This window comes from Charadrius vociferus, unplaced genomic scaffold (assembly GCF_000708025.1).
Source record: "Charadrius vociferus isolate BGI_N301 unplaced genomic scaffold, ASM70802v2 scaffold549, whole genome shotgun sequence".
Classification (NCBI taxonomy): domain Eukaryota; kingdom Metazoa; phylum Chordata; class Aves; order Charadriiformes; family Charadriidae; genus Charadrius; species Charadrius vociferus.
This window is the reverse complement of record NW_009650103.1, coordinates 1927459-1942827: the sequence shown is the minus strand read 5'-3', so window position 1 is coordinate 1942827 and position 15369 is coordinate 1927459. Positions and strand designations below refer to the sequence as shown.

General features: G+C 48.8%; 1 protein-coding gene across 1 annotated transcript in view; it reads right to left on the bottom strand.

Moving 5' to 3' along the window:
• The window catches only part of COL5A1 (collagen, type V, alpha 1), a 128398-nt gene that overhangs the window by 33841 nt on the left and 79188 nt on the right, over positions 1–15369 (bottom strand). The window contains exons 26-33 of the mRNA XM_009892325.1: positions 15314–15367; positions 12072–12116; positions 10428–10481; positions 8502–8546; positions 7328–7381; positions 5339–5446; positions 4672–4725; positions 3356–3409 (exon numbers count right to left, since the gene is read on the bottom strand). Coding sequence (XP_009890627.1) covers positions 3356–3409; positions 4672–4725; positions 5339–5446; positions 7328–7381; positions 8502–8546; positions 10428–10481; positions 12072–12116; positions 15314–15367 — 468 coding nt within the window. The remainder of the gene's footprint in view (positions 1–3355; positions 3410–4671; positions 4726–5338; positions 5447–7327; positions 7382–8501; positions 8547–10427; positions 10482–12071; positions 12117–15313; positions 15368–15369) is intronic.

Genomic DNA, 15369 nt, shown 5'->3' with positions numbered 1-15369 from the left:
GCTCCATTTAATAAACCCTGCTGGCATACCTTTTTTTAATTAATTACAAAAATCATTTTCAAGTACTCCAGCTGGTTTTCCTTTAGCTACGGGAGGCTAAATTCAGAGCAGGTGGAGAGGAGTGTGTGCCACCTCCCTGCAGGTAGCCCCACACACTCTCCTCCTTCTTCTTCAATGCTATTTTTAAGCAAAATTTTCCCTTGCTTATTGCTATCATTAATCATGCATACAGCACTGTGTACTGTTGCGAAGAATTTATATAGCACTGTAAATGTACACAGACCTATATTTTTCAAATAGGCATACCGAGGGAAAGGCATCTAAATTCAGATTATTTTCTCGGCACCCAAATAAATGGTCTGGATTTCGGTACCTCCACACACGCCCCAGGCTCTGTCAGACCGGGTGAGCAGGGAGATCTATTACCCCGTGCTAATGGCAGAGGCCTATTAGCTCTAAAAATAAGACCACTTATTCACGTCTAACTATTGATTTTATGAGCAGGTTTTGAAAACCTCCAAGCAAGCTCATCCGAGCTCGCCTCCGGCTGTGGGCAGCTGAGGGAGAACGGGCACCGCGACGAGCAGCCGCTCACCAAAACTATTGTGATATTTAACAGCTCACACTTCTCCAAAAACACTAAACATCCTTTTTCTTTTTTTTTTTTTTCCCCATTTTTAACTTTGCCAGCCCTTTCATGCAGCCAAACAGCCAGAAGCTGTGGTTTCAGATTCGGGGAGCACCAAAATTCAACGCTGCCCGCGCTGCCCGCACTGGCTGGTGCTGCTCTTCTGCCTTTGCTTTTCACCTTTTTTATCTTATTTAAGGACTCAGGACGACTACTCGTGTTGCTGAAATAATGAGCTGGAAAGCTTATTTCAATTCCTAGATGATGACGATCGTAAAAGAAACGTGTGATTCATATTATTTCAGACACATAAACAACTGCGTTGAATAGCATAAAGGTAATACCTTGTAAAAAGAGAAGACAAACAAATGATTTTTTGGTTGTTTCAGCTGCAAATTGGGTTACTCCACAGTGCATCGGAGGAACAAATCTAAGAAACCCTCTTTCTTGACTATATGTGGACACGGTCATAAAAACAGCAAATTTAGTGGTCTTAGGAGAAACAGAGCAGGATTTATCACTCCTAACTCAACGAGGCTTAAATTAAGTTGATGGTCTCCCATTTGGTTTGTGTGGTGTGATCCCAGCTCAGTCTATCGTTCTGTACATAATTGCTTTTCACTTATTTCAAATGGGATACTTGGGAGCCAAAAAAAAAAAAAAAAAAGAAGGATAACCAAAACAGTTACTGAAAATCAGTATTTTTGCTACTCTTAAACCGTTTTCAAGCTGGGCTCCTTATAGTACAGGTGAGATTCGTCCATGAAAATCTCTCTCTCTACCCCTCTCTCTCACACGCGAACACACCAATAGAACAAGCACACACTGCTGGACTGGGTGTGGAATGGCATAAATAGTCAAATCACACAATGGAGAGGGAAAAAAAAAATGAAATTACCATAAAATAAAACAACCTATTTCTATTTGACAGAGGTGTGCCAGACTGCGCTCCCCCTTAGGGGTCGGGGTGCCACCTCCTGCCCCTACGCACAAAACCACCCTCATTTCTCCCCAGATTTCTGTCCCCTTCCTTTACCCCAGAGGTTTCGGGGCTGCCGGCTCCACCGCAGCGCTCTCCGGAGCCCGACCTGGCCAAGCCCTGTCGCAGCTCCCGAGCCAGCACGACACGAGCTGCCCCATCTCCCTCCAACCTGGGCTCGAAATGCAAAAACCCCTTGGCAATTCCTAAACCGAAGAAACGCGTGGCATGCCAGGGGATGCAACTAAGCATCCTCACTGCCTCCTCCTAACGGCATGAAGCTCTTTTAGAATAAAAGTGAGCAAACTGCCGATTTTTTGCCTTTTCTTCTCTTATTATTGCTCCATCCTGAAGCTGGGCACCTTCCCAGCACGCCTGCTCCGTCCTCAATCCCTTTTAAGTTGGGCATTGCCAAAACTCAACCAGTTCAACCCCTGGGGGTTTTTCCCATCTCATAAACGACCAGCTCCTGGTACCTGCTCCGCTCCCTGTAAGGTTTCCCATCCCAGCGGTTTGGCTCTCCATCCCACCAGAATAAAATTAGCAGACGGAGCAAGAGGGATGGGGATGCTCAGGGACGCAAAGCACCACGTCTCCGCCCCGCTGCCGTGCCCGTGCCCTGTTCTACACCACCCAAAAATCCAGCCCGAGGATTTTATTGCTGTATATTCGATAAGGGGGGTGGTAATTACAGGGCTACAGTGAATTCAAGGCTGTCATGGCAGCTGCCTTATTCATGGTCTCTCTCCTCCCGCCCGGCCGGAGCGGAGGGAGGGGAGAGGATGGCACATTTGTAGTTCAGAATGAAATGAAAATTACTCAGTGGGGGAAAAAAAAAAAAAAGGGAGGGGGATATAAACCAAATTTCAGTGGCCTGATATTAATGCAGTGCAAAGTGATTTATATTTTCTGGGCTCCTATCAAACACGTCTGTTAGAAGTCATTTGTATTTAAATGAGAGTAAAAAGGAAACTAATTCCACTCGCTCTCCTCACTCCCTCCTTTTTTTCCCTGTGACCAGAGCTGGTGCAGAAAATGACTTTATGTTTGTACTCTGAATCCCCTAATTCAAGCTTGTCTTCCATGAAATAAAAGAAATCACCAGTGTATTTAGACAATCCCTACTCGGGAGCAGAGTCTGTGGAGGTGGGGTGAGAGGCAGAGACAAGTCTGGAGGATGGAGCCCCCACATTTTAAAGGTGTTTATGCATTTAGAATAGCTCCGCTTATTAAAAGGAGGAACTTGTAAGAGTGTTTTCCTCTACGCATTCTGAATCTCAAGTTAGGCTAAAGATGGTTCTCTCTGCTTCTGAACAGATTCACCCATCTCTAATAATTACTGTTAATTAAAAAGCTCTTCGCGCCCTGAGCAAAGTCTGACAGCGCGGGAAGGATTCAGGTTCAGAGAAATCTCTTAAAATATCTGGAGGGAAAAATTTCCAGTGTTTAATTGGAAAGCTGCTGTCTGCAGAGCTGAGTGCGCTCGAACTGGCATCCTCCTCTCCCAACAGCCCGAGGCGGCAGCCGCTTGCCAGTCCGACGGTCCCTGCGCTGGGGACCTGGTCCCGGGCTGCGGGCGGGTGGGATGACCCTTCTTGGAGCAATCCCTTCCCGCAAAAGCAACCGGAGCACCAGCCCGACGGCTGACGGAGCGTTCACCACGTCCTGCCCCGCAAGCTTTCTTTGGAGAGGAGGGGAAAAAAAACCCCCAATAAATCAGCAAAACGGCTTGACAAAGCGGCTCTTACCCGTGTGCCCTTCTCTCCGTTGGCTCCTGGAAATCCTGGGAAGCCGATTGAGCCCTTGGGGGAGAGAGCAAAGAGAGAGAGAGCGGTTTGAGACACCGAAAGGGGCAGCTCTGTCCGTCCCCGCCGGCGCCCGCTGGCCTGGAATAACCCCCAGCGAGCGCCCGCTGACGGCGTTTTGGGTTTTTTTTAACCTCCCTTTAATAAAAACAAAACGGAAGACAGACCCAAAATGACCTCAGAAACTACATTTCATCCAAAAATAACAAAAACTAAAAGAGGCCCATGCCTCGTTGGAGTCACTGGAAAGACCCAAGCCCGTGGTCGTACTGGGCGCCTGGGGAACGAACAGGCTTTGGGGCTTTCGCTCCTAAGTCACTATGTGTTGCACATGAAAATTTAACTCCTGGCTCATTCCTTTCTGATGTGAGTGCCTGGAGAATAGCTGCTGCTGCTTTTAAAATATGAATTAGTTGAAGAAATGCAAAAAAAACCCACCAAACCACCCCACCCTACCCCAGTTATAAAATGCAAATTAAAAAATAAACCATCAACGCCACAACCAGGAAACAATCTCTTGCAGATAATTATGTCTCCAGTGTTAAACAAGCCTGCTTGGTTTTTTTTTTTTCAAGCAACGAACATGAATAATAAAATATCATTCTTAAAAAAAAAAAAAAAAGTTAACAAAAACGTAAGTTCCCAAAGCCTCCAGGGCATGTAAAAACCGGGCTGCAGCCTTAGTCTATGTAGAGGAATTCACAGTTTTAATTTAAAAAGAACATTTGAAAATGGCCCAAACGAAGGTGGGCGTGTAGATAAGACACAAAGGATGTTTGCAAACCTTGCAAAGTTTTGTTTTAATTTCAGGGAGACCCTGATTCTTTAGCTGTTCCTCTTAATTAATTAGTTAACACAAGCGCAGATCTTTGAAGATATAAACCGTAACACACGGAGAAGGACTATTATGCTTATTACCAGTGTGAAAGCTCACACTGAGCCTTTATGTCCGTCACCAGCACAGTCCCACATGCCCTCGTGCGCCGCAGCCCCTGTCCCACCGCACCTCTTCCCACCGCTCTGCAGGAGGCTGAAGCGATGCAGCACTGATTTCCCCCCACCTAAGAGCCGAGAGCTACTTTACCCCATCCAGAAATTTGTCCTGCAGGGGTGGGAAGGAGGGAAATGCTGCCCTTCCACCTCGTCCCGTTAGCGGGGACCGAGCCCTCTGCACGGCACCGCCACCAGAGCTCAGCTGGTGCCCACCGGGGTCCCCAGCACACCCCGTACCTCTCGAGGACTGAACCCCATCGCGTTACCTTTGGGCCCTGCCTGCCCGGGTAGCCGGGCAGTCCTGGCACACCGAGTTTTCCCTGAAACACAAAGAAAAATATGTTAGCGTAGGCAAGAGAGACCTTGCGAGCAGCTTCAGATTTGCACCAGCAGAAAGGGGAGACGCCAAGTGCAGAGCCGTCAAGAGCAAAGCAGACACGACGCGGGTGGAATAAAGGTGTCAGGGCACTGCGATCAGCCTCTGCCTCCCCGGGGGAAGCCCAGTGGGTTTGTGACCACTGTAAATGTGTCAGGGACCTAATGGGGAATGGGTATTTTTTTGCTATTGTTTTTTTTTTTTTTTCAACTGGATGCACCCAGAAATTCGACTGGAGTCCACGCTACTTTCAATTTCTCCATTTTTTTTTTCCTCTGGTCTTTTTTCAAGACTTTGTATCCAAGCAGATAACCCCAAAGAGACCAACGTCTCAATGTGCTTAAGTCATGCTGCTGTAGTAAAACCACCTCCCCTGGGTCTCCTCTGGTCTTTGTGTTGAACAAGTCAGGCCAGCCTTCACACAAAGCTCCTGCAGTTCCTCCTCATCCCTCTGCTCTAAAACTGCCCCCCCCGTGCTGGGCACCCACCTGAGACACCCAAGGAAAAGCCGTTTTTTCTGTTTAACATCCCTGAGCCATTCCATTCTTGAGACTCACCTTCTCTCCAGCAGGACCGAGAGGACCGGGATCTCCATTGGGGCCCGAGCGACCTTTGGGACCTTCAGGGCCATCCTCACCTCGGGGGCCAGGAGGTCCAATCTCCCCCTGTTAATCACAAGACAAGGTTTGACGAGGCAGGCAGGTCTCAGACCCCATGTTTGCTGACAGCAATACCCTCAACAGCTGCAACCAGACACTCCATGGAGCTGCTGATACAACCCTTGGAGAGAGCTGGTCTTCACCAAGAGGTTCAGACGAGACTGTCATTGAGTAAATTGCAGAGCATCGTTAAAGCACTAAGCTTTCATTCGCACAGCCTGGCCATTATCTCCCATAAAAGCCGTCTTTTCCTGTGACCCAATTATCCCATCTACATGCAGTGCCTCTCCACCGAAACAGCCTCCATTAGCTCCGATTGCAACGCACCCTTTTCCCCACCTCCCGGTTCCCAATTCGCAGTTGGATGTGCAAACAAGCCCTGGGAAGTGTTTAATTGAGGGTTGAACCCAGCAACTGGAGAAGAAAGACCGGGCTGGAGCTTTTGTGCTGAAAATCATTAGGAAATCTGAGAATGGAGAGGACGAAGCTATTAACGTGAATTGTTGTGACACTGCACACAAAACAACAGTTGTCATTTTGTCACGCAGGGTAACAGGAGATGCTTCCATGCTGCGAACACAGGCAGCCTTCTTCTTGCTCACCCGAAGCTGGGTGGACGCAAATTTATCTGCAAGGCTCTTGAATACCCCTTGTCCTTTCATCGGTCATCATAAAACACAAAGAGCTCGACGGTGGGAACTGGAGCCGCCAGCTTTGTTTGAAGGAGCTTGTGTCTGTCTGCATTTGGCGAGGACAGGAGTCCCCTCCCTGAGATGCCACCTTCGGTCCTTCTTCCTTGCCGAGAAGTGGAGGCTGGGAAAGTTTCCAATTATTTTAACTGTTCAATTACACAGTTAAACACCAGGAGAGATGGAGGATTTGATTTCTACTTTTACAAGCCTTCACTCAAGGCATTCGTTTTTCCGTTAAACATGGGGATGAATGATGGCAGAGATCTCTTGATCCCCGGGAGGGCTTCAGAGCTCCGGGGGACACCAAACCCCAGGCGGTGCATCACTCAGAGAGGGGACGAGGACAGCCCCCTGTCCCCAAGGGCTGGGTGTGAAGGATGGACAGACCGGCTGCAAAGCCACGGGCTGCAGCCACTGCCCGTATCCGAGTGCAATTTGGGGTTTCTGGTGGTTTGTGTGTTCTACTGACTCTGAAAAGCTTTTGCGACCAGGCAACGTGCCTTGCGGCTAAAGATACGGGTCTCATATAAACCCCTGCCACTGGCAGCTTTCATCGTGCTGCTTCGGTTTCTATTAAAGTGTGTTCCTGGTGACTTTACACTTCACGTTGATGGTATTGAGGCACATTAGGCTCAGCAAATAAAGATGCCTACCAGATCCTAGATGTAATAACGCAAGGGAAAATAGTTACTGGAAATAAATATATAGAATCATAGAATAGTTAAGGTTGGAAGGGACCTTAAAGACCATCCGGTTCCACCCCCCTGCCCTGGGCAGGGCCACCTCCCACCAGCCCAGGTTGCTCCAAGCCCCGTCCAACCTGGCCTTGAACACCTCCAGGGATGGGGCAGCCACAGCTTCTCGGGGCAACCTGCCCCAGGGGCTCACCGCCCGCACAGTGAGTATGATACAGCTGGATCACGCAGTATTCCGAGCAGTCAAAGCAGCAAGACAGGGCCCTCTAAGATCACTCAGTTTTATTTTACCTTCACGGTGGGATTAGCAAATTTAGGGATTTAAAACTGCTGTGCTTGATGTGAGCATGAAATTCCTGAGTTCCTGCCTCAAGATCGGACGTGCCAGAAGGACTCCGACTGGAGCCCACCTTGCTGCCCTCCCTGAGCCACGTTTTCACGGTAACACATGGGCTTGAAAGGCAAAGCACTACAAGGTCATATCGGTCATAGACTCTTACCCGGTCTCCTTTGATGCCCATATCACCTTTGAAGCCAGGGAAGCCGTCTTCACCCTAAATAACAGAAAGGGGTAAAAACAAACAAGGTGTATAGATGGATAAAAAGAAAAAAGGCTTCTCTGGCCTCACTGTATGGCCCCTTCCCAGGAAGGACAAGATTAGGTCCCTGTACCGCCTGTCACATTGGCTTCTCTAAGTCTTTGGTGTGCACAAACGGGCAGGGAAACCCAGCCAGGCTGCGACTGCTGAGGTCCCCAGGGGATCACAGAAAGTATTCCCTACATCCTGTCCTGGCTGCAAGTCAAGATCACAAATCTGGCCCGATGTGAATAACACCTCGCCAGTACTAGGAACCAATTATTTCTGAAGTACAACTGGTTTTATTTTCATGGAGGATGTTTTACACTATGCTTCGAGGCAACCTCTAGGACAGTGGCAATATTTCTTTCAGCCAAGAAGGTTTAATTGCAGAGCTCAAATCAATAATGTATTTCATCCTACAGCAAATCTCTCATAGGCAATGAAGACACAGTTCCCAGAAAGACTTTTAAAGTTTGGAAGGTCCCTGCCAGGATTCCCTAGCTGAAACCGCCGGCTTTGCTGCCGAATTGCTGGAGGCAGGAACGAAGGAACACGGATCTGTTTATGGGACTGGGCAAGATCTTTCTCCACCTCCTGCTTTTCCTCTGGGAGAAACCAATTGCTTCTTTGAGACATGCAGAGATGGACTGTGTTGACTTTCTTATTGACTTGGATTTCACGAGCTGCTCTGATGACCGGGCTGGGCAGCATACCCCGTACGCTGTTATCCAGCTGTAACACACCACAAACCCTTCAGCTCCACTGCATCACTCAAGCTGCAAATTTTGTCAGGAGGAAATCATCCCGATGCCGTACCCTGAGTGATCAGCAACGGCTGCCCCTGCAAACAGCTCAAAACCTGAGGATGCCACGGATGCTCCGTTACTCCCAGGTCCGAGCCAAGACGTGGCAGAACATCACAGCAGGTACCCAGCCCGTACTTGCTCCAAAAACAAAGACGTTACCAGTCCTTCAGGTGCTCAGAGAAAACCCTGTGCAGGACTAAATGCCACCGGGAGCATCCTGCAGGACCCATCTGCAAAAGCGCTCAGAGGCTGTAGAATATCAACCCAAACGTGCAGTGTTGACTCACCTTTTCCCCTTTGGTGCCTTTCAATCCACGAACACCATCTGCTCCCTTGCAGGAGATAAAACAAGATGTTACAAGGGTGTAAGTAAGCTTAAGAGTGAAGAATCATTAATCACGGTGATTTTTGCTTCCTCCGATGTTGACAATGGCATCTCTGCAAATTGTGATGTTCCTAAACATACTGCTAATTGAGTATCAGCCGCTGACGTCTGGCTTTGGGGTCACCGGCGAGTACTTGACAGTCGCAAACCTCTGCTGACTTGATTTGGCAGGTCGGGTTGGTGATCTTCCCAACCTAACTGCAGGAATTATGTTTCCAGGGACAAAACTCACTGTGAAAAGTTTGGTTTCTACAAATAACTAAAAAAACCCCAAACCCTGCCAGCTTGGTGCTCCGCAGTGGTGCCTCTAGCACCCACAAAGGTTAGGCTTAGCTCTGTTTTACCGTGGCTCTCACCTCTGTGCAGGCACTACTTTTTTTAAAGTATGTTTAGGACCAAAAGGAAGAATAAAAAAAAAAAACCAACACGACTGCTGCAGACATTTGTGACATGGTGCGGAAGCCTTCCAAAGCTTCACCAAGGCAATCAGTCCATGGTGTTCATCTCAAAGGTGCTGACTACGGTCAGGATCTGGCCCCTGCTATGCCACCAGGCATCCACACTTCCCATCTATCCTGCCTCTTGGGATAAAACATCACCCTCCGGTACCTACACCAGCTGTGCTGTGCAGTGTAACTCTCACAATAAAAAAAAACAGAAGCTTTTTTTTTTTTTTTAGGAATAATATTTTGCTTGGGGTGTTTTAAATTTTTCTTCCCTTCAGCATGTTAAGAAAAGTGCATCAAAATTTGTGCATCAGGACAGGGTTCTGGTAAGCGAGGCAAGATCTGAAAGTTATTTATAGCTGCAAACCCAATGAGACACATTTTTTTTCCCAGAACTGGAGGCTCATGCAGTTAATAGAACACTGTTTGTAGGAAGCAAAACCTCGTCTGTACGCACCACGGGTTTGGTGCGTGACACACTTTCTCTAGATCCCTCTAATGTGGAACAATTCCTCTTTAGCGGTAAACACAACAGCAAACCATTCCCTAATGGACCACTACGTCTCAATCTACAACCTCACCAGAAATGAGATGAGAGCTTGCTTTGGCTAAATACATCCAGCTTAAATTTTGAAGGCAGAACAAGCAAATGGGTTTCTGCTATTGAAAAAATATACACGGGGGTTTAAGAGGGCTTAAATTCACCTATAGTCAGTCCCCAAGCTGTGTTTGGATCTGCTAGCACAGGTCCCTGCAGATTCATTGCACCTTTGGGATGCAGGATGCATCTGCACCTCAACTAATACATCTCGATGGGCATAACAGCCAGAGCTGGACGGGGAAAAAAAATACCCACCGCCTTCTTATCAGCATGCAAACGCTGCAGGCAGCAGGAGCGAGGAAAGAGCTGGAATTCAATCTAGTGAAAAAGCACATTGCTGAGACGCACAAGCTTCGTCTAACAAGGTTTTGGATCAGGAGCATGAAAAGCTTGCTTTGTTTTAGTAATAGGCTATTTTGTTTTATTAACAAGCCTTGTTAAAGTCTTCACATTCTGGCTGAGATTTACTTTGGTTGTAAAATGGAAACGATTGGAATGGGACTGAACCATGCTCACCAAGAATTAAAGGAGAAATCTCTCCAAAGCGCTGAACGATGCTTGGAGGGGTTACTGGAGAGCAGGGGACTTGTAGTCCTCACGGCCTACGAGAAGACACTGGACCAATGCTCGCTCGAGTGGTAAATACACTTTGTCACTGAGGTGGCCCTAAGTGCCCTGGTAGAGCATTGGTGCCCATTGGCAGTGTCCACCTCCAGCACAAGCTGGAGAACTCAAGTTGAACAAGCAACGCCATGGACACCGTTTTCTGTGTCCTCCTTACCTTGACTCCGCGGGGTCCTGGATAACCGATGGGGCCCTGAGGACCTGGTGGACCCTGCGGTGAAAAACACGCAAACAGAAAAACACATCAAAAATCAATACGAAGGTGCAGCAATAAGGAGAATGTGTGGAAAACGAGTGGAAAACAAATATTCCAGCCACCTGGTTCCTTCAGACCGGGTGGAAATAGCAGCGGCCACCTGAAAATAGCTCAAAATAGCAACAAGCGCTATAGGGACATCACCTCGAGCAGGTGCCTGAGCCGAGCCAACGGTAAAGGTCTGTATGATAGGAAAGGAGGAAGAGAAGAGACAAGACAGCAACAACTTGTCACAAAGGGGATTTATACATAAGGTTGACGATTTGTATTTTGGATTAAAGAAAAGAACAACTTCTCTGAGAGAAGAACGTGTTCTCCTGCTGTCTCCCCCTCCCAAACCATCCTGGTTTCACAGTAACGCAGCAGAGCCTGTGAGGATGGTGATCACAGAGAGGAGTTATTGCTTCAGGCACAAGCCTCGGGGTGATGTCCTTTGGCCTCAGCTGTGTGGGAGAGGAGATGCTCACAAAGCTCCTTTCTGGCACCGAAAGCTGCAAATTCCCAGGGACACCACGAGCTGTGCTGGACACGGTGCCCGATGCACACCCCGCAAACACTCCTTCCCACCCTCACTGCCACACTGTCTTATACCCACAAATAAATCACAGTCTTTATTGAACCCAGTTGGCTTTTATTTTGCTCAATTCCCTAACTAAACAAATACCCTCCCACTTCTCCCAGCCTGAGATGGACCGTTTTTTCCAGCCTGGCAGCCAGACAGAGCCGACAGGTCCAGCAGCATCCCAGTCCTCGCACCAGTGTCAGCTGGAGGAGACCTGCAGCACCAGCCCCGCTCCAAGATCACCTCCCTGAGGTTTGCCAAATATCTCCCAGCACGAGGAGCGCTGGCACAACCACTTATTGGCTTCTTATATTCTGCAGATCCCAAGGTTTGAATTTTCAGCCTCATGCGCCACCGGCCGGACAAACAGTTGCGGCGGTGGGCTGTGCTCCGCGCAGCACCCGAGCACGGCACGAGCGGACGTCCATCAAACCGGACTGCGCTCTAATCAAAGACTTTTGACAAACATAATGTTTTTCAACTGAATGGGACACAGCGGGAATGCAGATGGTAAATCTCCTGGACAGACAGAAGATGACTGTATAATTCAAGGACTCCCGCCTCCAGCAATATTATCAAATATATTGTTAAAGAGGGACTTTGAAGGGGAGGGGAAGAAAAAGGAAGACCAGGAATACAAAAAGTGTTCTTTTCTGCATTCCCTGTGCCTGAGGGATATTTATTTGTGTCTGATCAAGAGAAGTTTCCCTTCACAATTTCAGTTGTGGCATCCACTGGCCTACGGAGTGCTGCTTGCCAGGAAAGCTGGGAGGAGCTGAGGAAGGACCGGCCCAAGCACCAGAAGAGACTCCCAGGCAGATGAAAGCTGGGCTCAGCTTTCAAATTTGAACAGGGTTTGCTTCTTGCCACCTCCACTGACCCACATCCCCCGGCTGCCCGGCCATCCCCAGAGCCGCATGGAGGTCTTTTCTCCATCCAGCTACCATGACCTTCCCCTTAGCTGTGATGAGGTTGACACCTACCTGACTCCCCTTCTCTCCAGGAGGACCTTCCTTGCCAGGATGACCCTATTCAGAAAAGAGACAAAGACAAGAGGGAAACGGGTTTAGTGCACATCTAATGCTTCAGAAGCCAACAAGCTCACTCAGGCTGCTGTGATTTATTTGTAAGAGAACAGTTATGCTCCAGGAAGGTCTTACTGAGACAAGTAGCCCCCCTGAAGCCAACTTGCAAGAGTAAGCTTTCCCCAAAAGGAAAAGAGCAGCATTTGGGTCTTTGGTGGTATTCCACCTGGTTATGCTACACTTTTCACCATCTTTCAGCAGAGCAGCACAAACCGTTTTGCAATATTCTTCACATATTAGAACACCTCAGTGAGTTCAGCAGCAAGCAGCATATAAATTTTGCAGATAGGAAAACAGATAACATTAACTCCGTGTGTGAGCCAACTTGTGAAGGTCACAAGATGCCCAGACTGGTCAAAGCTCCTCATTAATTTCCTAATTCCTAGAGTCCATTACAAGATCTCATGACAAATGCTCAGCTAACCTGCATCCCCGTTAGACGTCGGCTGGCTGGACGCTGGCCAGCATTCCTCTTGGGATTTGATGCTGAATAACTCAGCATCCAAGAGCTTCCAACACATTCTCATTCACAGCCTTTAGAAGCCTTTTGCTGGGATTGCAGTCAGTGAAAAACAAAAGCGTGAATGGCCTCAGATGTAGCTTGGAGGGTTAGTGAGAAATGGAGGAAATCCATGAAAGTAGTTTTTAGTGCTGATTTTCCTACTGTCGGAACCAAAATGGAGCCAGGATGGAATATGGCAACGTCTGTAGAAGAGCAATAAGCCCCCCGCGACGGCGCTCGCTGCACACCCAAGGGACCTTTTAATTTATAAAGATGATGAGAACACATACAGCTGCTCTAAAGCCAGTAAGACCTTCTGCACTCAATGGTTTCTTTACTCATCAACTCCCTTCTAAATACACAAATTACTTTCTAGCAATACAGCAAGTAAAATCATAAGACTATTTTCCATCATCAGTCTTCAGAACAGGAGTGTCAGACAAGCTGGAGCTCATAAAACCCGCTGGTTTAATAAAGAAACAAAATGACAGCTGTCATTTATACACCAACAAAACGTAGGAGAAAACTCAATCTGAATTTGTCTTGTGAGTTTAAATGGCACAAAGAGCATCAGTGCACAAAGCGGGTCATGTAACTGTGCTTGCCTTCAGCTCCCGATATCTGCACCCAGGGGAGGCAAAATAGAAGTGCAGCAAGATTTCAAAAGCCTTTGTCCACTCTACACTAGATCACCGCCATTTGCAAAACGCCTGTCTTCATTACTGCTACTAACATCAAAAAAGGATGAGCAAGTTGGTTGGCTTTTGGAGTGAGATGTTGCAGGCCCTCAGGGATTTTCAGGTATCTTCCAAGACCAGTTTCCACAAAGAGAACATGGGCGGGTTTTTGTCCTTGGAAAGAGCAACCCATTTGTTTACAATCACAGAATCATAGAATGGTTTAGGTTGGAAAGGACCTTGAAGATCACCTAGCTCCAACCCCCTGCCCTAGGCAGAGACACCTCCCATCAGCCCAGGTTGCTCCAAGCCCCGTCCAACCTGGCCTTGAACACCTCCAGGGATGGGGCAGCCACAGCTTCTCAGGGCAACCTGCCCCAGGGGCTCACCGCCCGCACAGGGAAAAATTGCTTCCTGATATCTCATCTAAATCTCCCCTCTTCCAATTTGAAGCCATTCCCCCTCATCCTATCACCACATGCCCTTGGAAAAAGTCCCTCCCCAGCTCTCCTGGAGCCCCTTTAGGCACTGGAAGGGGCTCTGAGGTCTCCCCTTTTTCGCCTTCTCTTCTCCAGGCTGAACCCCCCCAACTCTCCCAGCCTGTCCTCCCAGCAGAGGGGCTCCAGCCCTCCCAGCATCTCCGGGGCCTCCTCTGGCCCCGCTCCAGCAGCTCCGTGTCTTTCCTATCTTGGGGGCTCCAGAGCTGGAGGCAGCACTCCAGATGGGGTCTCAAAAGAGCGCAGCAGAGGGGCACAATCCCCCCCTCGCCCTGCTGGCCACACTTCTTCTGATGCAGCCCAGGACATGGTTGGCCTTCTGAGCTGCGATCGCACATTGCCGGCTCATGTTGAGCTTCTCATCAATCGGCACCCCCAGGTCCTTCTCCTCAGGGCTGCTCTCCAGCCATTCTCCACCCAGCCAGGATTTGTGCTTGGGATTGCTCTGACCCAGATGCAGGACCTTACACTTGACCTTGTTGAACTTCATGAGATTGGCATGGGCCCACCTCTCCAGCCTGTCCAGGTCCCTCTGGATGGCAAAAAAAAAAATAAAAAAAATCCTACAAACTGTCTGCAAACTACAGAACTACGGGTGGCAAAGGACCTGTGCCCACGCACACCCACACGTGCTCAGCTCACAGCTTTCATACAGCCTTCGCTCTGCATAAAAATAGACCCGGCCTCTTCTCCAGCTGAACTTCCCTGGAGGCTGCTGTCGGAATTTCACATGGAAAGCTACAGCCTTAGAGATGTTCTGGGCTTTGCTTTAGCTGCTCTGTTGACTCAGCTAACAATGGTACGCATGTTCAAAATGCCCTCCGTAGGAATGGTAATCCCAGGGTGGGAAATGTCATTTTCTTTGCCATGCTCTGCATTTGCATTAGTGGAACGTAACTATTTTACATTTGTCATTCTTGAAACCAGGTGCCTCTGAGGTGTGTAAAAATGAGATCGGGTTTAAAGGACAGGGATTTTTAAGACCAATTTCCAGAGCAAGGAGCAAACAAGGTTTCAAGTAGGATTAGGAAGAAGCTGCAGGAATACAATATTGACATGCAATTTCAACCTGTTCTTATCACCGTTCCGCAGCAGTGCCCAGCGGCCCTGAGCGAGATGAGGACCACCCCGTATGGTGCTGCCATACGCATAAACACACACACAGGAGACTGTCCCTACCTCGGTGATCCACCAGCCTATGTAAAACAGAGAGAAGGACCAGGAGAAGGGCAAAGAGGAGCCCGAAGGGAGGGTGAGAAGTGCCTGGTGCTGCGCGGTGAGGCCGAGCAAAGCTTGGAGCAGGGTCGGGGCTTCTCAAACTCAAACCCTTCAAGCCAGCTGAAACGTGGGCAGGCTGGTGGCTCACACGCTTCCCAAGCCCACGGTGCACCCCAAGGCGGATGGGTGCAGGATGAGGCCCCGCAGCCCTGGTGCCAAGCAGAGACCCAGGAGAGGACGACTTACCGGAGGACCATCTGCTCCAGGCATGCCAGGAAGACCAGGTTTGCCCAGCGGCCCCT